The following is a 22,804-nucleotide window of genomic DNA, read 5'->3' as shown; positions in this document are numbered from 1 at the left end:
CCCAGCATAGTCACAAACCCATTTATAACTTTTAATTCCCAGAACATAGCTATTTATAGCCTACTGTTGACCAGAAGCCTTACCAGTAACAATAAATAGTTAATTGATGCATATTTTGTTATATGTACTATATACAGTATTCTTAGAATAAAGTAAGCTTGAGAAAAGAAAATGTCATTAAGAAAATAATAAGGAAGAGAAAACACATTTATAGTACTAGACTATAAATATCCATGCTTTTAAGTGGACTTACACAGGTCACGTATCAATGGAGATTCTAACCAAAATGCAAGAGAAATAGAGGTATTGGATAATGAGCATTAATAAGCCTGAAAAAGAAGTATGAAGACAGTTATGTTAAAAAGAGAGTAGAATTGACTGCTGCTGGATTTGGTTCATCAGACTGAAAGACAAAGCAGTTGATCTGAGAAACGGAAAAACAAGAACAAAAAGAACAAAATACCTTCCATGCATGTTCTCTTCTTGCATTTATTTAGGATCTTGTTCTGTATGTCCAAAGTGTTTATGGCAGAATTGAATGCCAACATCACTGTATGAAAATTTGCTCAATGTTTTAGTCTGTGAGTCACAGGAATCCATTTCTAATTTATTAAATGTTTGCTATTCTATTTATCTTTGTTTTAAGCAGGGCTGCTCTATGGCTTGTTGAGTGATTTGTGCACACACAAGGAGCTGGATACCTTTATGTTTTGTTTCATTTGTCTTCAAATCATTTAGCTAGTTTTGAATAAAGGCTTTGTTGGGAAGGAGGAAAAGAAACTGGAAGATGGGGTAAGAAGAAAGAAAGGAGAGATTCAGTGTTTTTTGAACTTCATTGCAAAGAAAATCTGGCATTCATTTTAATTCAGTGTGGTGTTTGCTTTGCTTTGGTGAGTTATGCTCACACATTTCTAGTCAACAGGGTAGAACACAGATCATCTGAAAAATGAAAAGCTTTACTCTATGTATTGTGAGAGATGTTCGAGTTTATCCTTCTCCATCAATCTTATCTCCTTGCCAATATTAGGCATGCTGCCTAGGGAGAGGATGCTATCGACCATTGATATAGAAGCACTCATTTAATTTAGTTACTACATCCTGTTGATTTTTACGAGTGGTGGGGGAGCTGTTTAAAAAGGACCTGTTGTGTTGACAGATGTGCCCTGCTCTGCAGCATGGGGCATTCTGAATGATTTTCCCATCTCAAATCTTTTTCCCCACTAGCCAGTGAGAAAAGTAGTCCACAGTGCTTAGGAAATATTTGTATCTAAATCTTTATTGTAGGTTCTATTGTAGTAAGAAAAAAATGTAAGTAGGTACACTTTATTTCCATAATTATGTTGCAGAGTATTTTGGCTATTGTCCTAGTGTTTAAAGTCAATGCATTTTAACACCATCTACATCTTGGACAGCAGGCAAAAAGCTCTGTTGGTTTATCTCTTAGAGAAAAGAGATTACCCCCCAAAAGATAGCCATTTATAATATATGCACCTTAGAATAATTAAGTGAGCTGCTGAAGAGGAAAAGGATCCTAATCAGCTTTCACACTGCGATTGTGCCATGCACTGAATCATTCCTTTATGAATACATTTCTTTTGGAGCATGTATAATTATGAACCTTTTTATTTTTTCTATCTCGGTAGGAACTGGGAAGTAACAGCCCTCCACAGAGAAACTGGAAGGGAATTGCTATTGCCCTGCTGGTGATTTTAGTTGTATGCTCACTCATCACTATGTCAGTCATCCTCTTAACCCCAGGTAATCTGTCTTTATTCCTCTCTTATGATGGTATTGCGGATGATAATTTCACATTCAAATGCCTTAAGAGGGTAGCCATATGTGGTATCTTAAGACACATTACATTGGTTGGAATAAAAAAAAATGCATAACCAGACATTTTGCAAATGGCACAGTAATTTTGTGGTTCAACTCTCATGTAAGATATTTTTGGAAAATGAATTGTAAAATATATACATTGAGAATGCCAAAGAGATGTTTAGTCTCCATTGCTGCTTGGAGACTTACTATGTTAGTCGGTTAATAAATTCAGGGGACTTTTGACTTTTATTGTGCATTGAAGATAAGGGAGTAGAGTCTGGAAGTCCCCATATGGAGGTGATAGCTCAAGTGTAATGAGGGTGGTGAGGGAGCATTTGAGAGACAGTGAGAGTTTGATCAAAAGAGAGTGAGCTAAGCCTGTACATGCTTGTTTCCTCTATTTCTTTCTTTTCTTAAAGTTTTAATATTCCCAGTCTCCCCTTTGTCTAAAGAACATCGCCAAATTGCCCTTGCAATGATCTTTAAACTGTGTCCTTTATATTAAGGAGTTTAACACTAATATATAAATTAGCAGTAGGCTTAATTCTTCTTTGGGGATTATTTCAGTACCCAGAAGTTTTACGGCTCTTTAGTAGGTGCTAATATTGGAAGACAGACAAAGGCTTCTGACTTTTAAAACTCCCCAAAATGTCTTCTGGTAACAAATGCATTTGGCATGCTGCTACGCGCACCCAACTAGCTTCCTCAAAGACTGGACACCCATAGATTACTCAGGAGTCTAAAAAATAGTCGTTTCTAGGGTAGGATTAAGCTATTCCCTGTATCAACTGATATAATGAAGCTACAGCCTATAGTTGAATAATATGTATTTACACTTCAGTTCTTGCACCACTTTTGTTATTTACAAGCCCTTAAACAGGTTGAACTTATTTTCTTATGAACAAAATGGGATTAACAATAATAGCTCTCTTTCAGAGTTAGTCAACTAATTATAGTGACTAATTATACAAATGACAATATCAATTGTTCCAATGTGGTACTTTGTGAAATGTATCATCTCTGTAAAAATATTGTTTTAAAAATGTGTAAATTGCCAAAAATAGTTTGTAATTATTAATTAACATGAAGAGATTGAATATGAAATTAAGGGAATCAGGAGGAAGGAAAGGGGAGAGAAAGAGAATTAGAAAAGATAAAAAGGAAAGAAAGGGAAGGAAAGAAAAGAAAAGAGAGAAAGAAAAAACTTCCTTGATAAGAAATGACTTATCCAGCATTCTCTGTAGGAACCCTGTCTTAACTGTCTCCTATGTACATCTGTCATACAGCCTAACTGAGCAATGTGATGGCTCTAAGTTGCTGAAGAATGACAAGAATCATTGTTAAAGGAAGATAAGCATATATTCAACATAGTGTTCCGCTTAAGAAATTTTATTTTAATTATTAAAAAAATGAATGGCTTGGGTATACTGCGTTCTACTGGGGACTGTTAAACAAATGGAGAAATCAATGCCCTGATGCCTGTGTGTATATTTCTCTCGATCTTTCTTTCATCTGATTATAGTAACTTTTCCCACTGTTTCATTCTCTCAGATTTTCTTGTTACCCTCTGAGGCAATCATAATACTTTGGGGTCTTTTGGGTATTTGGTATCACAAGGCCTTATAGAGTTGGCCATTGACTAAATTAAACTTCCTCTACCCAGCTATTTCCATGTTGTCCAATATAAAAAGAGAGTATGACTGGAATCACTTTGTTATACACTTATTCATTTATTAATACAAGGACTTTTGGCAAGACACACCTTGGTTTGGGTTCTGAACCTATAATTTCCTGGTTTTCTGAAATTGGCCAATTATTTAACCTGTTCATTATTTCATTCAGCTGTAAAATGGGTACAACATATAGTGCCAAATTTCCACTGTTATTACGAGGGACAGATGACATGAAATAATTCAAGTGTTTGGTATAGTGTCTAGCCCTGCTATTCCTATTCCTTTTATTATTGCTATTATTTGGTACTTACCACCAGACACAATGCCCAACCCTGTGTTACTTGAGGGAGATTTCTAAGAAAAAAACATAAAGTCTCTTCAGAATATATATCTGTGATTTCAATTTTGGATTATGGCAGATAGAAAAGAACTAAATATTTAATCTGGAGTGAGCCTTTCAGTGGTCTGTTGGTTTATTCATCAATAAATAATTATAGAATTCTTACTACATTCTAGTTGCTATGGGTTATTGGTCTTGCTTTCTCCTATTTTATATCCATCACCTCAAATCCCTTTTCCCTAATGACACAAACACATAATGACCACACATCCTAAACCCAAAGACTTAATTTCATGTGAATTAGTCATATGAATGGAAGTATCAATAATTATATAGATTTATAGTTTAAGTGCATTTAACATACTACATGTTCAGAGGTCTATGGTTTTTACTGTTATTTTTTCAAGAATATTATATGAAAAATAAAGGTTGGTATGTTGGAGTGGAAAAAGTGTTGCTAAGGGAAACAGTTAAACTGCATTGTGCATTCTTGGTGTGTAAACTCAAAGCCAGTGGAAACTTAGGAAATTCTAGAAATTTATGAAGTAGGTAGGTGTAATGAGAGTAGTTAGGAGTTTACTTGAGTTATGAACAAGCAAATACCAGCCTGGTTACATGGCCTTCATGGTGGGCTCAAACTGAGTAGCATAGTGAAATAAGGCCAGGAGACTGTTTGCAGCCTAAGACTTACATCATAAGCCTGGAAGCATTCTTAGAAGGTATGTAGTCTTGACTCCCTCATGAAATATGAAAACACCTGAGATTGCTTAATCTAGAAAATATATCGAGACCATTAGTGTAGACTTTTGACTCAGCTGGTGTGTGTGCCTCTGCATGTCTGTAGTCAGACTCTAGTGCTCTAACCACACCATGTCTTCTTCTGACTCTCAGGTTTAAGACTCCTCAGCTGGGCTGGAAGAGACCCACAGAGGAAAACCTCCAACTAGAAAGATAATATACTATACCCCCTTCTGTTGTTACCTTTGTCCACCAGTAGTCTCTAAGGCCAACTTAGAACTACTAAGGCAGGTAGAAACTTTTAACCAGGAAGGGGAATCCATGTCCTAAGGAGAAACTTCTGATCCAGAAATTTTCAGCAAAACACTAGACCTTGAAGACGAAGGGCTGACTCCAGAACAATCCTTCCAATAAGGGTGGGGTCAGAAATCTATATGCCTTTAAGAAATTATTTTATTTACTAATCTATTAGAGAGAGAGAGAGAGAGAGCAAGCATGGGAAGGAGCAGAGGGAGAGGGAAAAGCAGGTTCCTGCTGACTGCGAAGTCCCATGTGGGGCTTGATCTCACAACCTTGAGATCATGATCTGAGCCAAAACCAAACCAAGTGTAGGATACTTAGCCAACTGAGCCCCCTCGGTTCCCCTCCATATACTTTTTGTAGCTATAAAATAACCTTAGGCAAATCACTTACCTCATTTGACATCAAGTTTTTCATTGAAGAAGGACATCTTTAGTTTAGTAGACTATGAAGTGATCCTTTGAAGTTTATTACAGTTCAAATATCTATGATCTAATATAATATCAATAACAACAATAGCAATAATTATGGCTTTTTTGGTAACAAATGTAGCAACAGATTAAATCTGGTGAATTCTTATAGTCTCTTCTATTTTGAAAATATATTTAATGGATTTTTGTGGAGGGGGAGGCAGAGGGAAGAAAGCATATAAAAAGTTATCTAGTCTAAGAAATGATTTAGAAACTGTTTTGCTCAAAATAGCATCACATTTTGGAGGTAAGTGCTAAGGAATGCAAGCCTATAACCAGAGAAACACATGTTCATTGTAATTTTGGTTTGATTGCAAATTTTATTATAGCAGTAATTTGACACAGGTGTCTTAATTTCCAAGATTGTCAGCAACTTCCCTGCCTGGTGAAGAGAAGTCCTAATTATTTTTGAAGAGTGGGTTAACCATTCAAGTATTTCTTTAATAAGTAACTATTTTTGAAAAGAACAAATTATTCACTTCATTTTTTTATTAAAGGGCAGACTTATTTAGATGCATTGATCAAGCTTACATATTTTTTTTTTGTTTGAACTGAATCAGCTTAAAGAGAGCATCCACATTTATTTTCAGAATATGTAACTATAAGATTAATACTTACACTCTACAAATTAGAAACTAGTCTTGCATAGCCATGCATTCACTTTACAGTCTCATATTTTTATTGAACATGTAGAATGAGAATGGTCATGGTCTGGAAATATTTCATGCAGAATGTAGTTATCCATTTTGATCTGTTTTGAGAGGAGAGACATATTTTATGAGTTAGAATGTAGTAGGTGAAGAATATTCGTTAAGCTTTGAATTTGGTTGCCATATTGAGATAGCCACCGGTGTGGACTGTGTGTAGTAACCAATTTTCAGCAACAGTAGCCTGTTGCCCTTTGATTGGTGTCTGTAATCACCCAGTGTCAAAACAGCATCATTGGATTAATTTACTACCGTGGCTGACTAAAATCATAAGGCACTGAAATTATGCCTTTATCATTAGCTTTAGTTTCTTCAACAATTTCCCAATCCTTTAGTACCCTTTTTGGGTGAGCATCTTGGGCTGGTCTTTGCAGGTCTATCAGAGCGTAAAAGAAAAGAAGCATTCATATATAAATCATCGGCATTCGTGTGTAAGCCATCAGGACTCTGCTAGATCCCACTTAAACAAGAATTTAATAGGGATGGTCTAGTGTCACTATATGCATGACTTTATTTTCACTTCTAAAAGTATTTCTAATAATAAGAATTTTACACTAGTTTCGGATGTCATGTTGGGAAAGCATTACACATGTTGAGATTACCACTGTGGTGTTAATAGTTAGGTAAATCTTTATGTCAGGTAAGGATTTGATCCATGAAATTATGCTCAAACCATTCACTAGAGCCAAGATTTAAAACTAAGGAAGTGGAGGGAACCAGGGAGATTTTGGCAGCCTTAAATCCAGAAAAATAAAACAGAAACTAGAAGCTAATACTTAAGGACATGTATCTGTCTTTGAAGAAATGCTCACTTCCATCTATTTTTCAAAGAGAGTGTATCATCCTATCATTTATTCCTCATGAGACACCAGCTCAAAGAAAAGGCAGTTTTCTAGGTAATACAGCGAAGGCCAGGAGAATTTGGATGACTGAGGTGCCTAATTTGTGAAGAAAGTATTGCAGAGTGAGTGATTACAGTGACCTTCACATCAGACTGACTTGAGTTCATGCCCTAGTCTTGATAGGTGCTTGAAAATAAGACTTTGAAGTAAAGGATTCTTTCTTCCTGTTGTCTTACACACCAGGTTTTTAAATAAAGAATGGTTTGACCCTTTGAAAAGAGGCTTACAAAAGATTAATCTGTTCTATTTACGAAAAAAAATAATTTTCTAGAAAGCGTTTGATAAAATTAAATATTTTATTGAAATGGTGACAGCTGATTAGTTATTGTTATGCAAAAACTCAAAATGAATTTATTCTCATTACTATTATGTTCTACCAAAACAATCGCTCCTGGTGATAGTTAGTTAAAATGTCATGTTATATTATGTTGCAAGCAATCTCTTGGCAGCTGCAATTTAAAAGGTGTCATTTAAGCATCTGACCTGTGTTTTAAAATGTCAAAGCAACAATTAAACCATCCCATAATGCTTTTATGAGAGGGAAATAATGTTTTACAGATTTTAAGATTAGCATTACTCACTTGTAAACATCAACATCAACCAAGATGCAAATTGTTTATTTTATTTTGTTGAATTAAAAAAAGGAGATATGTTGTATTGATAGGCATAAGCTAAATTGTCTCTGCTTGTTTTTCCAAGAACAGCACAGATGAACCCATTTGAATATAGTATTACCCAGGCATAATCAGGTTGCCAAAGTGAAAACAATGACAGATTCTAACAGTTACCCCCTGGATAACATGGCTTATTGTTGCTTTCCTAGTAGATTTATCTCTCATGTTGAATGAAAAATAATTTTCTCTGACATCAATAAGTAGGAGTGTTATATTTTTGTGTCTTTGCTTTACAGTCTTTGCTTTACATTTACATTTAAGTGAAATCTGATTACTTATTCTCATCTTTTTGTGTTGTCTAATCAGATAAATACTGGATTTAGTTTATATTATAATATGCTCGGTTTTATAAGTCAGAAAACAATCTGTTTAATAAGTAACTTTTATTAGCTGCTTATTACAAGTTAGATATTGTGCTAAGTGCTTTGCACACACTATTTTATGTATCTTTACACCACTAATGTGAAATAGATACTGTTAATTTATGCATATTCTACATTATTCAGTTGAGTCGTACAAGTTAAAGTAAATTATCTGTCACAGAACTGGAACATGGAAAAGCTGGATCACTATTTCAGGACTTTTTGACTCTAGCATGTCTTAACCTTTGAAATATAGGGTAAGATATATCATTGCACCCATGGAAAATATGGATAAGAAACATGTCAAAAAAATGAGCTCTGCTTCATTCTGACCCTGATATTTTTAATAAGTGAGTTGATTTTTTGTCTTCTTTATGGGATGTATTACAGAGAAGGAATAAGCTGAGGTACATAAAGGATAAATGGGAAAGGAGTGGCAGCAGTGGGCAATTGAAAATTATGCATATAAATTCTTATGAATTTTTATTTCAGCTATTATGTTTTTTTGAAACCTCACATACCCATGATAAAATATAAGGACACACTTACTTTTCTAAACCACATTGTACAAAAATTATTTATATTTCACTGTACAGCTTTAAATATTTTGTCATATTTTTCTTTGAAATATAAATTTAAAAAATATGAGAGCCTGGGCTCTCAAAATCGGGGGTGAGGGTGGGGGGAACCAAGGCAGCTTGACCCTTGAGATCAAAGTTTCCTTAAAAGTGGGAGTTGAATTCAACTGCCTGTCCTCCTGCCAGAAGAAAGAAGAAAGCTTTTAACATACATTTGTCCCCAGTGTTTGTGGGAATGGGGTATTTTAGTATGCAGTGATTTTCTAGGAAATTTATCATCCGGTTCCTTGTCTTTGAACTGTAACTTAAGTCATCCCATTCTAGAGTTCATTCATTGGGTGTAAGAGGAGACTCTATCTGTAAAAACAAATGAAAGAACAAATAAAAACCTTAATTAAATAGCTCTTTAAATAATATCCTACTTTCTGCCATTGTTCTGGAAAATGAAATTTTAGCTGGAACAATTTCAATGAGCGTTCATTGCTTTGGCCTGTTTTCCACAATGTTTCTCTTGGTCTAAGATTATTCTACGGAGTGTAAAGCCCAGTTGAATAAACTCTAGAAAAACTGGAATCATTTACACGAGACTTGGGAAACATCTTTATTTATACAGAAGACTTTCTTAAATTTGTGTCTCACAATTTGCTTTTGCATAGGGGATAACATATCTGCAATCCTAGATTCAGAGCTTACCTTGTTTCTCCTGGGGCATCACCTGTGATTATATAACAAGGAAGAAGAACAGTAAATTTACTTTTTTATATAGAGTATAGTTCAACATTTACGAGTCTAGTTACTCTGATCACCTTATCTTTTCCAATCATATTCATTATCTTTATTCTCTGACTCAAAGCTCTGTGTTGAGAACAATTTTCATCTTATTAAAATGCAATTCACAGAGTACCTGGCTGATCCAGGCAGTAGAGCATGCAACAGTTAATCTCAGGGTCATGAGTTTAAGCCCCATGTTGGACGTGGAGCCTACTAAAAACATGAAATTTTAAAGCAATTGTCAAGTGTACATTTAGTACATTCACTACCTCTAGTTGCAAAGTATTTGTGTCATCCCAAAAAGAAACCTTATGCCCTGTCACTCCCAGTTAATACCCATTCTCCTCTTTCTCCTGGCAATCACCAGTTTGCTCTTGGACTCTACAGATTTGCCTATGTAAATATTTCATGTAAATGTGACCAAACAATACGTGAAAGTTTTGTGTCTGACTTCTTTGACTTGATATAATGTTATAGAGGTTCATACGTATTGTTGGATCTTAGTACTTCATTCCTTTTTCTTGCTAAATAGTATTCCATTGCACATATGTACCACAGTTTGTCTATCCTTATATCCACTGATGGGAATTTGGGTTGGTTTTGCCTTTTGGCTATTGAGAATAATGCTGTTATCAACGTGTGTACCTGTATTTTTTTGAGTCCTATTTTTCCATGTTTAGGGGTATATAACTAGGAATAGAATTAAAGAATCACAGTTGTTGTTTTTTTTAATCATATGTTTTTTGAGGAAAAGCCAAACTATTTTGCATAGCACTGGAACCATCTCACATTTCCAACAGCAATATACATGTATTCTAGTTTCTCCACATTCTCTCCAACACATATTACTATTTTTTTTTTTTTAATGATAGTCATCCAAGAGATGTGAAGTGGTATCTCATTTGGCTTTTATGTGCATTTCCATAATGTTAGTGATGTTGAGCATCTTCTCATGTGCTTATTGGCCATTTGTATATCTTCTTTGAAGAAACATCTATTTAAGTCCTTTGCTAATGTTTTAATTGGGTTGTTGGTTTCACTGTTGTTGAGTTGTACGAGTTCTATATTCTGGATATAATCTCCTGCCAGATATATGGTTTTCACATACTTTCTGCTATTCTGTAGATTGTCTTCACTTTTTTGATAGCGACCTTTGGTGCACAAATTTCTTAATTTGGATGGAGTACAGTTTATTTTGCTGTTGTTGCTCATACTTTTAGTATCATATCTAAGAATCCATTGCTAAATCCAAGTCCTAAGGGTTTACCCATATGTTTTTTTAAAGAGAGTTATAGTTTTGCCATATCTGTTTTAGGTCATTGATTGATTTTGGGTTAATTTTGTTATATGCTGTGAGGTAAGGAATCCAACTCCAGTTTTCTTTTTTAAAGATTTTATTTATTCATGAGAGACACAGAGAGAGAGGCAGAAACACAGGCAGAGGGAGAAGCAGGCTTCACGCAGGAAGTCCCATGTGGGACTCGATCCCGGGTCTCCAGGATTAGGCCCTGGGCTGAAGGCGGCGCTAAACCACTGAGCCACCCAGGCTGCCCACCAACTCAAGTTTTTATATAACTTAGATTTCTATTACCATAATTTGTTGAAAAGACTATTTCCATTTTATGGTTTTTCAACCTTGTTGATTATCATGGATCACATATACTATGGATTTATTTAAGGATATGTAATTTTCATATATTGCTCTATGTATCTATCCTTGTGCCAGCATCACACTGTTTTGGTTACTGTAGCTTTGTGTAAGTTTTGAAATGAGAAAGTATGAATGATCAAACTTTTTAAAATATTGTTTTACTATTTAGAGTGCCTTGCAATTCCATATGAATTCAAAGATCAGCTTTTTAATTTTTGCAAAAATAGGTAGTTGGGGTTTTGATAGTGGTTGCATTGAACATGTGGAATCACTTTGGGTAATATTGCTGTCTTAGAAGTATTAGTCTTCCAAGTGATAAACACAAATTGTCCTTCTATTTATTTATGTCTATGATTTATTTCAGTAATACTGGAATTTCTTTTCAGTTTTAAACATACAAGTCTTAAACTCTTGGTGAAACTTATTCTAAGTATTTTATTCTTTTGGGTGTTACAATAAAGATAATTGATTTTTTTTCAGTGTCCCTTATTTTTGTATTGTTCAATACTGTTGTATATAAATAGAACGAATTGTCAAGTGTAGGTTGTATATCCTTTAAACTGTACTGAATTCACTTATTAGCTCTAGTAGTTATTAAAGATTCTTTGGGCTTTTCTATGAATATAGTTTTATTTATTCCTTTCTAAATTCACTTCCTTTTATTTCTTTATCTTACCTAATTATTCTGGCTAGATTCTAGTACCGTGTTGAATAGCAGTGGTGAAAATGAGATCCTTTTCTCATTTCTGATCATAGCAGTAAAGCTTTCAGTTTCTCACCATTGACTATTGTCTTAGTGTTCTTAATAGATGACCTATTGAGCAGGTTGAGAAAGTTCCCTTCTATTCCTGGATTATTTTTAAAAGAATGCTTTTATAAGTAAAGAGTGATGGATTTTGCTAAATGCATTTTATCATCAATTGGGATGAATATGTGTTTCTCTTTCTCTCTCTTCTATTAATGTGTTGTTATTTTGGTTGATTTTCTTTTTTTGAGCTACACTTAATATTTCTAGGGTAATTCTCTGTCCTTAATGGTGCATAATCCTTTTGATATGCTGACAGATTTGACTTATTAACTAAAAACAACCAAGAAACATTCTGCCATTCTCTGCAAGTATTGCATTGAGTATTTTTGCACTTATATTTATAAGGAATATTGATAAGTGGTCTTTTCTTGTGTTATCTTTATCTAGATTTAGATCAGGATAATTCTAACTTTATAGAATGAATCAATAAGTATTCCCTCTTTTTTTGGTCTTTGGAAGAGTTTGAGAAGCATTAGTGTTAATTTTTTTAATGTTTTGTGGAATTCACAAGCAAAGCCATATGCTCCTGTATATTTCTTTATTGGAAATTTTTTCATTACTAATTTAATTTCTGTTTTTTAATTAAATTTTGTTACCTGTTATAAGTCTATACAGAGTTTCTATTTCCTATTAAGTCTGTCTGGTAGTTTGTGTGTTTCTAGAAATATGCCCATTTTATCTAGGTTATCTAATTTGTTGGCATACAGTTGTTGATTGTATTTTATAGCAATCCTTTTCATTTCTGTAAAATTTGTGGTAATGTTCTCAGTTTTGTATCTGATTTATTACTTGCATGTTCTTTTTTTTATTCTTAGCTAAAGGTTTGTCAATTTTGTTTATCCTTTTAAATAAACAACTTTTGATTTTGTTGAATCTCCATTCTTTTGCTCTTTTTCCCTACTTTATAGATAAAGCTAAATTACTGATTTCATTTCTTTCCTTTTTAATGGAGATGTTAATAGCTATTAAAAATCCTTTAAGTAATGCTTTCATTGCATCCCATAAGTTTTCGTATGCTGCCTTCTCATTTTCATTTGCTCCAATGTATTTCCAAATTTCCCTTGTGATGTCTTCCTTGAAACACTTCCTCTTAATAGTGTGTTGTTTAATTTCCTTATATAGATGAATTGTCTAGTTTTCTGTTGCTTATTTCTACCTCCATTCCAGGGTATTCAGAGAAGACAATTTGAATGACTTTGGTATTTTCAACTTATTGAGACCTTTTCTGTGGATTAAGATATGTTGTATCTTGGAGAGTATTCCATGTACTTTAATGTATTCTACTGTGTTTGGGTGGAATGTTTTATATATAAAATATATACACACATGTATATGTGTGTGTGTGTGTGTGTGTATATGGGTATGTGTATGTCTGTCTACATATACATATATAAAATGTCTCCTTATTAATAGCATTGTTCAAGTCCTATATTTTTTTATTAATCTTCAGTCTAAATGTATCATACATCTGGAAAGTGAGCAATTGAAGTCTCCAAATACTTTCAAAGACCTATTTCTTCATTTGCATTGATGTTGGATTCATAGAATTTGTGATTCTGTTGTTTGCTGCAGGTAAAATTATTCTTGCTATATCTTTTGGGGACAATGATTTTCAATACATAATATCTTTATTTGCCTCATAACAATTTTTAACGTATTTTTTTCTGAGATTATAATGTAGTCACCTCTGTTCTCTTTTCGTTACTATTTCTATGGAATATATTTATCCATCTATTCACCCTCAACTGATTTGTATCTTTGGATCTAAAATGAATATATCTTTTAAAAAAATATAAAATCCATTCTGCCATCCTCTGTCTTTTTGTATAGAGAGTTTAACGTAGGATGCCTGGGTGGCTCAGCAGCTGAGCATCTGCCTTTGGCTCCGGGCATGATCCTGGGGTCCTGGGATCAAGTCCTGCATTTGGTTCCCTGTGAGGAGCCTGTTTATCTCTCTGCCTATGTCTGCCTTTCTCTCTCTCTTGTCTCTCGTGAATAAATAAAATCTTTAAAAAAAGAAAAAGTTTAGCTTTACATTTACATTTAAAGTAATTTACATTTAAAGTAATTATAATGAAGGATTTACTTCTAACATTTTGCCCTTTATCTCCTATATGTATCTTTTCTGTTTCTCAAGGTCCTGTGATACTGCTTTCTTTTGTCTTTAATTGATTTTTGTAGTTTACTTTTTTTTTCTATTTGTGTGTGTATATGTGTTAGATTTTCTTATGATTACTGTATTATTATTAACATCCTAAATTTACATCAACTTATTTTGTATGTGCTTTTTAGGGAGAGTGGAAGGGCAGAGAGAGGGAATCCTCAAGCAGACTCCCTACTCAGTGCAGAGCCTGATACGGGGATCAATCTCATAGCCTTGAGATCATGACCTGAGCCAAAATCAAGAGTCAGATACTTAACTGACTGAGCGACCCAGGCTCCTCTATAACAACCTAACTTGAACTGATGCCAGTGCAACTTTAATGGCTTTTATGTAACCTTGCCCTTCCTTATATTAGTTTTGTTGCAAATTATATCTTCTATATTATGCACACCCTTTAATAGAGATTTTTAATTATTTCTTTATGCATTTATCTTTTAAATCATATAAGAAATATACAGAGGAATTCCAAACCAAATATATAATAATACTGGCTTTTCTATTTACCTATATAGTTATTTTTACTAGAGTTCTTAATTTTATTTCACTTGATTTTAAGTTACTGCTGTCATTTTACTTTATCTCAAGAACACCCTTTAAAGTTTGCCAGAGGCCAGACTTACTTGTAACAAAGCTTCTCTACTTTTGTTAATCTTGGAATGTTTTAGTTTCTTCTTTAATTTTGAAGGATGGTTTTGCTGAATATAGAATTTTTGGTTGACAGCTTTTTTCTTTCAGCACTTTTATAATGCCATTCATCATCTTCTGGCCTCATAGTTTTTTATAAGAAGTCTGCTCTTAAACATATTGAAGATTCCCTAACTCTAGGTTGATTGTCTCTTGTTGCTTTCAAGATTGTATATTTGTCCTTAGCTTGTAGCAATTTGATTACAATGTTTCTCAGCCTGGTTTTCTCTGTGTTTATCCTTCTTGGATATTTTTGAGCTTCTTGACCTGTAAATGCATGCCTTTTGTCAAGTATTGCAGGTGTTTGGCCAGTAGTTCTGGCCAAATACCTTTTTTCTGTCCTTTCTTTTCTTTTCCTTTGGAACTTCCTTTGCTCATACATTAATATGCTTAATGATATTAAACATGTCTCTTAGGTTTTGTTTTTCTTTCTATTTTCCTCTTTTTGTTCCCCAAGGCAGGTAATTTCAGTTAACCTAAATTCTAATTCATTGGGTTTTTTTTTTCTTCTGCCTCTTCAAATCTACTATTTGGACCTTCTAGTGAATTTTATTTCCCATTGTAGTACATTTTAGCTCTAGAACATATGTGGATTTTTTAGTCTATCTCTGAGTGCCTGGGTATCTCAGTGGTTGAGCATTAGCCTTCGGCTCAGATCGTGATCCCAGGGTCCTGGGATCGAGTCCTGCATCAGGCTCCCCACAGGGAGCCTGCTTCTCATTCTGCCTGTGTTTCTGCCTCTCTTTCTGTGTGTGTCTCTTGTGAATAAATAAATAAAATCTTTTAAAATTATCTATCTCTTTAATGTTATTCTTTGCTGTTCTCATGGTTTCCTTAAACTCTTTGTCCGTGATTTCCTTTAGTTCTGTGAGTATATTTAAGACAGTTGATTTAAAGTCTTTGTCTAATAAGTAACTTGCCTGTGCTTCCTCAATGGCAGTTTCTGTTAATCTCTTCTGTCAGTAGACCATAATGTCTTGATTCTTTCCATGCTTTAAATTTTGTATTGAAAACTGCACATTTTGAATGCAGCAATATGGATCACTTGCTATTGGATTCTTCTTCTTCTTTAGAGCATGTTTTTTGTTGTTTGCTGTAAGCTAAAGTTGTTTCTGTTGTTGTTTAGTTGACTTTTCTGATGTATCTTGAAACATAATTTTTTGTCAAGTGTAGTCTCTGAAGTTTCTTTTCCTTTAGCTTGTATTCAGTTAGTGTTTTTGCAAAGAATTCCTTGAATGTTAGGAGCCAGCAAACACTCCCATTTTTTTTTTTTTTTCAGATGAGTTCTGTGCTGAGGCATTTGTTTACTACTTAGCCAGGGAATTGGCAACACTGCCCTAGCCTTCACTTCCTGTTTTCACTAAGCCTGAAGTTCAGCTAGAAGTGAAAACTTAGGGTTTTCTCAGTTCTTTTCTGAACATGCAACCTGGTCTGGGCATGCATGTGGTTTTCTGAATTTCCCGGTATTATATGTAGGCACTTTGGATGCCTAATTTCTCAAAGAAAAGCTCTCCTCAGCTTTTCATCTCAAGCTTAAGTGCTCTATTTTATGCCTTACTATACCTTTATTTTCCAAGTGGCTGTTTCATTTGCCTTGCAATGTTTTTCAGAATATCTACTGATTTTCTTTGCAGAGTATTCTGGGTCAGGTGTTAAGAAAAATAAGTGCCTCATGACAGTCCTTTTGGTAGCCCCAGATAGGAAAGAGAAGGCAAACAAAAGTTTTTTTTTGAGATAAAGTCTATTCTGCTTCCTCCAGAGCCCAGGGACCAGGTCCCATTCTTTAATTGTAGGCTGTTGACTTGAAGATCAACACTGATCAGGGAGGGGATTGGAGTAATGGCAAATAAAAGTGGCACAAAGCTTTTCTACTATTTTTAAGTTACAATTTTCTTGAGTCTGTGTTTGCTAGATTGTTGTAAACCTTTGACTGGTTTCCAGAGTTCTGACAAATTTTATTCTGACAGTTTTGCTTGCTTTTTGATGCTTCTGTGGAGAAACCATCTCCTGGAGCTGCCTATGCCTCCATGTTCATTGATATTACTCTGATATCTTTTTTTTTTTTTAATTTTTATTTATTTATGATAGGCACACAATGAGAGAGAGAGGCAGAGACACAGGCAGAGGGAGAAGCAGGCTCCATGCACTGGGAGCCTGACGTGGGATTCGATCCCGGGTCTCCAGGATCGCGCCCTGGGCCAAAGGCAGGCGCCAAACCGCTGCGCCACCCAGGGATCCCGATATTACTCTGATATCTGACAAACTTTGCTGCTGTAATTTGCATGTGCATTGGCCTCTGTCTGTGATTAACATGAATTCTTTATTATATTTGAAATCTCAAGCATAGGATTTATGTCTTTACCATCTACACAATTCCCTATGCTTATAATACCATGCATAATATTTTATAATCAGTTCATACTGGGTTTCCAGTAAAATCTGACCAGTGACAGATTTATCCAATTATTCACTCTTGAATTAAAAAGTAGATAATGTAACAGAAGTATTTTTTGAAAGTTCATGAGAATGAATATAATAATAATCGAGTATGATCATTAAATCTGATGAAACAAATCTGATGAAATAAATGATGATGTTGTCAAAAATAAAATCCACATGTATAGAGACCTAGAATATTACTTACTATAAATTTAGCAGTTTGAAATGTAAAAATAATAAAATACACAATGATGTATATACAGTAGAGCTTAGTGTAGGATATTCTAACCGATTTTTGAGAACCCCAAAAATAGTTTTTAGGCATATCATTTGTATCTGTCCTCATTTACTGGATTGGAAATTAAAATATAATTTCTAAGACATTTTCTAAAATGTTTCTTAATCACTTAAAATGACAATAATAAAACTATATGTGTAAATATACATAACATGTAATAAAATAGTGATATTTTTCAAAAGAAAAATGAAGTGCAAACCACATTAGTTTATATATTGTTTGCAAATCTATTTAATGTTTAGATAAATAGAGGATATCAGAACTCTCATATGTGCTCCTGTGTTAATTCTTTTGTAGTAAGTTGTTTTGGTTGATATATATGAAAGAATCATAGTCTCATAATTGTATGTATTTAGAAATGGAAGATGTGTTTTGATGGCTTTTTCATGTAATTGTCCTTCCTTAATCCTCCCTATAAACTTAGCAAGTGATTTATTTTCAAACTAGTTGCCATGTGGAATCTGAAAATATGTCAGTGAACTATCAGTACTTTGCTACATTAAAACCAACAGGTCCACCTTTTACTTTAAAAAGATCTCTTACCTATGTGTGATTCTGTAATATTGTGCCTTGGCCATTTGCAAAATATTGGTTCACTACATTATGCTAATTTTCTAATTGTTGGTGGATTTATTGTACAACATAAAAACAAAACAAAAACATAGTTAACATCACTGATGGTACACTACTTAAAAGCCTCACTAGAAGAGTTTGGGGGGGGTGCACCTGGTTGGCTCATTCGGTAGAATATGTGACTCTTAATCTCTGGATTGTGAGTTCAAGCCCCATGTTTGGTGTAGAGACTGCTTAAAAAGAAAATGTTAAAAAAAGTTTTCAATAGTTGTTCAAGAGCTATACACTGCAAACCTGGGCTTTAGAATAATAAGGGTAGGAAACAAAAATTTGCTCAGGGTAACATAATTGAAACAAACGGTATACCGGTGGGAGGAACTTAAACTAAGTTGTAGAAGAACTCAAAGGCTCAAAGTAGAACCAGAGCACTTTAAGTTTAAAAAAAAAAAATAAGTAAAAAGACATAACTACAAAGTGTGCCTACATGTGTCTGCATCATTGCATAATTTTCTCACAATGTGAAAAGCCTTTGTGCATGTACAGTTCTCATATTTAACTTTTCTACTCAAATTCAGGAGATGTTAATTTGAAAAAGGCCTCAAAAAGAGGTTTCAGAATGATTAGCATTTTGAATAATCGACTAATTTGACTAATTAAACCTATGAGTAAATCCTAAAGCTCTTGATTTATTTATTCAAGAGATGACAAGTTTGAGGTGGAACTTAATAAGTCCTTCAGAACCTGAAAATACATTCTTTATTTGATGAGCACTTAGAGTCTGCTGAAAACAAGGAGAAGTTTGTACAAAATACAACAGAAACCAGGGGGATTTTAGAGATGCAAGCTACTTCATAGGCCATCATGTGTGTATGTGTGTGTATGTGCATGCCAGTGTGTGTTCATAGTATTTCCAATATAATTTTATATGGAGAAGCCAAAAATATATTAAAGCAGAGCTGTTCTGACTGTGGAGTTCTGACCACATAACCCCAGTCCTTCCTCTTCTGATTTCTGTCCTGAGAGAGCTTATAGGAGTTTCTAGAAGATAGCTGGCAATGGTATAATTTGGTCCAGGCTTTTCTCTCTACAAGAGAAAACTGGTACCTAAGTAGACTAAATGATAGTGTCATTGGGCATATGCTAGTTAAGGGTTGAACTAGAACTTGCATATGACCTTCTAGCTCCAATGTCTATTACTCAGCATTATTGATTATCCTTCTTTGAGGATAGAGAATGGGAGAATAGGTCCATAATTGTGTCTGTGGGGGGGGGGGAGGGAGGACCTTAGAGAAGATGAAGGTATCATTGGAGGTAAATTTCATGGAATCCATATTTCATTATTTCATAGTCAATATAAAATTCCTAAAAACTCTCCCCATGTATGGTGAAAAAGGGGCAGTATGGGAAAGGGGAAGAAGGAGGTACATAAATAAATACAGAATAACTTTTTTCCCAGCTGTCCTGTTCAATTCTATTTAGTATAGACACAGCTTTGGTCATATTTTTGTAGCTTTTCACATAGCTTATTTTTAATATGCATTTTTTATAATTAAAATATGGTTTCAGTGTGAAAGCTATTTGAGAAATACACTTAAGAAGGAACAAATGTTCAGTGGAAGATAATCTGATTTAGGGAATACATTCAATTAGAAGAGTATATATTAGTAGACTTTATAAGATATTGGGTTAATCTCAATCAAGAGTAGTTCTAGGTGAAAGAAGTGATGAGGAATTAACTGACCTCTTTGTTCAAGAAACTTAGATATTGCCACAAGATATTGGAGTAAGAAAAGGCAAAGAAAGAGACACAGAAGTAAATTCCCAGCATTCCGGAAGGAACAAAGGTAGTTTTCTGGGACTATAAAACAGATGTTATGTGATGCACTAATTCTTTTTGTGCTTTTGCATGAATGGCTGAATGGTTGTTCACAGCAATACTAAGTGACAAGCTGCTTGAAGTTTCCTTCATTGAAAAGAATAAAAATTTAATATTTGTTGATTCATATTTTTGACCTTATGGATTCAACATAGTCAATTGTCCTTCTTCCAAAAAGAGACTTTTGAATGAATTTTACATTTTACCCTTTTTTCCCCCCATTAATTATAGGAAGAAACTCAATACTGAGCTTCTGGTAGGGTAAATCTGAGAATGTACATATTGAAACATCTTGACTTAAGGAAACAACTATGAAAGAGGAGGAAAGTCCAGAAGAATAAAAAAAAAGAAACTTTTCTTTGTGGTTCTGAAATTATAAAATTTAAGGCTACTTCATATTGACATATATTTTAGTGTTTTAATCAAAATAATGATAATGACTAACTTTAAGTGAACCAAATGTTTTGCCTAATGATTTCCATATATTTGCTCATTTATTTTAAAAAAGAAATAGGGGGGCACCTGGGTGGCTCAGTTAAGCATCCAACTCTTGATTTCAGCTCAGATCATGATCTCAGGGTTATGAGATCAAGCTCTACAACCAGCTCCACACAGTCGGGGTGGAGTCTGCTTGAGATTATTTTTCCTTTCCCTCTCATACTCATGCTTACTCATGCTTTCTCTAAATCAATCAACCACACCTTTATAAAAATATCCACCTCTCATAATCCTTATTCTTCACTAAATATTGGGTAACATGTCTCTAGTTATTTTGCAACTAAATATGAGATACCTCTCTGATGTGTGTATATATGTGAGTGCATATCCATGTGTGAAAGTCTAAAAACCTATAATAACTAATAGTTGCTGATAAAAGCCTAGGTATTTGTTAAGCAAAGGGTCCCTATGGTTATAGTTATAATAATGAAGAGCATCACAAAAATCTAATGAGATGCACAATATGACAAACATCATAAGAGGATAGGGGAAAAGAGGAGTTGGGGGTTGGGTAAAATAGGTAAAGAGGAGTGGGAGAAATAGGCCGCTAGTTATGGTATGAAAAAGTCCTAGGAGTAAAAAGCACAGCATAAGGAATACAGTCAATGATACTGTAATAGGGATGTAAAGGGACAGATGGTAGCTACACTTGCTGTGAACATAGCATAATACATAAGCCTGTCAAGTCACTAAGTTATACATCTGAAACTTATGTAACATTGTAGGTCAAGTATATTAAAAAAAAAAAAGAATTGGAAACAGAGTAATCATTCATTAAATAGTTACAAAATACAGAATCTTAGCTAAAACATTCAGCTTTGGCAACATGAATTCAGTGCTACAACTGACATTAAATAATTCATTTCATTTTTTTTTTTTTTCTGCTCTAGTCTGTCTTTTAAGATCATAGACTGTTACTGGTATTTGCGTGCTTTCTTCCAAAAATCCAATCTTGCTTTTAAATGGCCTTTTGAAATAAGTTGACTGCATAATCTTAGAAGAAAAAAGAAAATGCTTTAGTATTGAACCGAAGAAAAACTAATTTATGACTTTCAGTTCTTGGTTTCTCTTTATAGAAACTAATTGTGTTACTTTGTATCTAGTTTACTCTTACATCGCAGGTTCAGAAATATTTCTTTTAATTTAAATCCTATTGGAAATAATTTCCTGTTAACACACTAATAAGAAATATCTAATCAGGTACTTAGAATTTCCCGCAAGAAGTACAAAACTGTTTCCCCTTTCTGTTCATGTGATTCTCTTTTCTCTTCCAATAGCCACCATACCACCACCTCCATTTCCAACTGCAATGTTTAAATCTCTGTCTAATTTTACAGATTGTTCTCATTTTCTACATTTAGTGTCACTGTAGACTACTCTTGTAGCATATTTCCATTTTAAACATTGGTGAGTTTTTAAAATTCATTGAAATGATAACACCCCTGCCACCCCTTTTTGTATAATAGTCATGGATAAATTCCAGACCTATGCAAAATATTTGTTGTTTGTATATTTCCTAACCAGTCAACAGACCATAAAGTTTTTATTATCTAACAGCTGAAGCATTAGTTCCCTTCTTATTTTCCATCATTTTCCCCCATCCTTTTCTTTAACTGGGATGCTGAAACACTTACAACAGACCAAATGTCAACATTTATGTCATTTGAGATCAGATACACAATCCCAAATTCTCTTTGTTTCTTAATTTATCACCTAGGAAATGAATAAAGATTTGTTAATTACCAGTTAAAGAATTTTATAGTTCATAATGTAAATTTTAAGAATGAAAGCACATATTATTGAAGCAGGGGGAAAAATCACAAGATTTCTATATCTATTTTTTTTTTATTTTTTAAACTGCTTTTTATTTATTTTATCTTATTTTAGAGAGGGAGCGAAGGGCCAACCAAGATTGGGGGTGTAACCAACTGAGCTACCTAGATGGGCACTCCAAAAGAGGTTGGATATTAAGTCTAAGTATTATTTTGCTATATTAGGAAATAGGTAGTGTTTCAGAATTTCCTATTATGAAGATTTTTTTTTGTTTTTTTTTCGTTCTTCCTTTAATTTTTTTTAATAAATTAATTTTTTATTAGTGTTCAGTTTCCCAACATACAGAATAACATCCAGTGCTTATCCCGTCAAGTGCCCCCCTCAGTGCCCGTCACCCTTTCACCCTCACCCCCCGCCCTCCTCCCCTTCCACCACCCCTAGTTCGTTTCCCAGAGTTAGGAGTCTTTATGTTCTGTCTCCCTTTCTGATATTTCCCACACATTTCTTCTCCCTTCCCTTATATTCCCTTTCACTATTATTTATATTCTCCAAATGAATGAGAACATATAATGTTTGTCCTTCTCCGATTGACTTACTTCACTCAGCATAATACCCTCCAGTCCCATCCACGTTGAAGCAAATGGTGGGTATTTGTCGTTTCTAATGGCTGAGGAATATTCCATTGTATACATAAACCCCATCTTCTT

General features: G+C 34.1%; 1 protein-coding gene across 6 annotated transcripts in view; it reads left to right on the top strand.

Annotated features, from left to right (window-relative positions):
• Window positions 1-22,804, top strand: part of DPP10 (dipeptidyl peptidase like 10) — a 1,540,096-nt gene that overhangs the window by 1,087,828 nt on the left and 429,464 nt on the right. For 5 of the 6 annotated variants that reach the window (XM_072757585.1, XM_072757584.1, XM_026015550.2 and 2 more), the window contains one exon: window positions 1,644-1,758. The exons of the other annotated variant lie outside the window; for it this stretch is intronic. In XM_072757585.1, the coding sequence (XP_072613686.1) occupies window positions 1,644-1,758 (115 nt within the window). The remainder of the gene's footprint in view (window positions 1-1,643; window positions 1,759-22,804) is intronic. 6 annotated transcript variants of the gene reach the window in all.

The sequence above is a fragment of the Vulpes vulpes genome, chromosome 5 (assembly GCF_048418805.1).
Source record: "Vulpes vulpes isolate BD-2025 chromosome 5, VulVul3, whole genome shotgun sequence".
NCBI classification, from domain to species: Eukaryota; Metazoa; Chordata; class Mammalia; order Carnivora; family Canidae; genus Vulpes; species Vulpes vulpes.
This window is presented reverse-complemented; position numbering and strand designations above follow the sequence as displayed.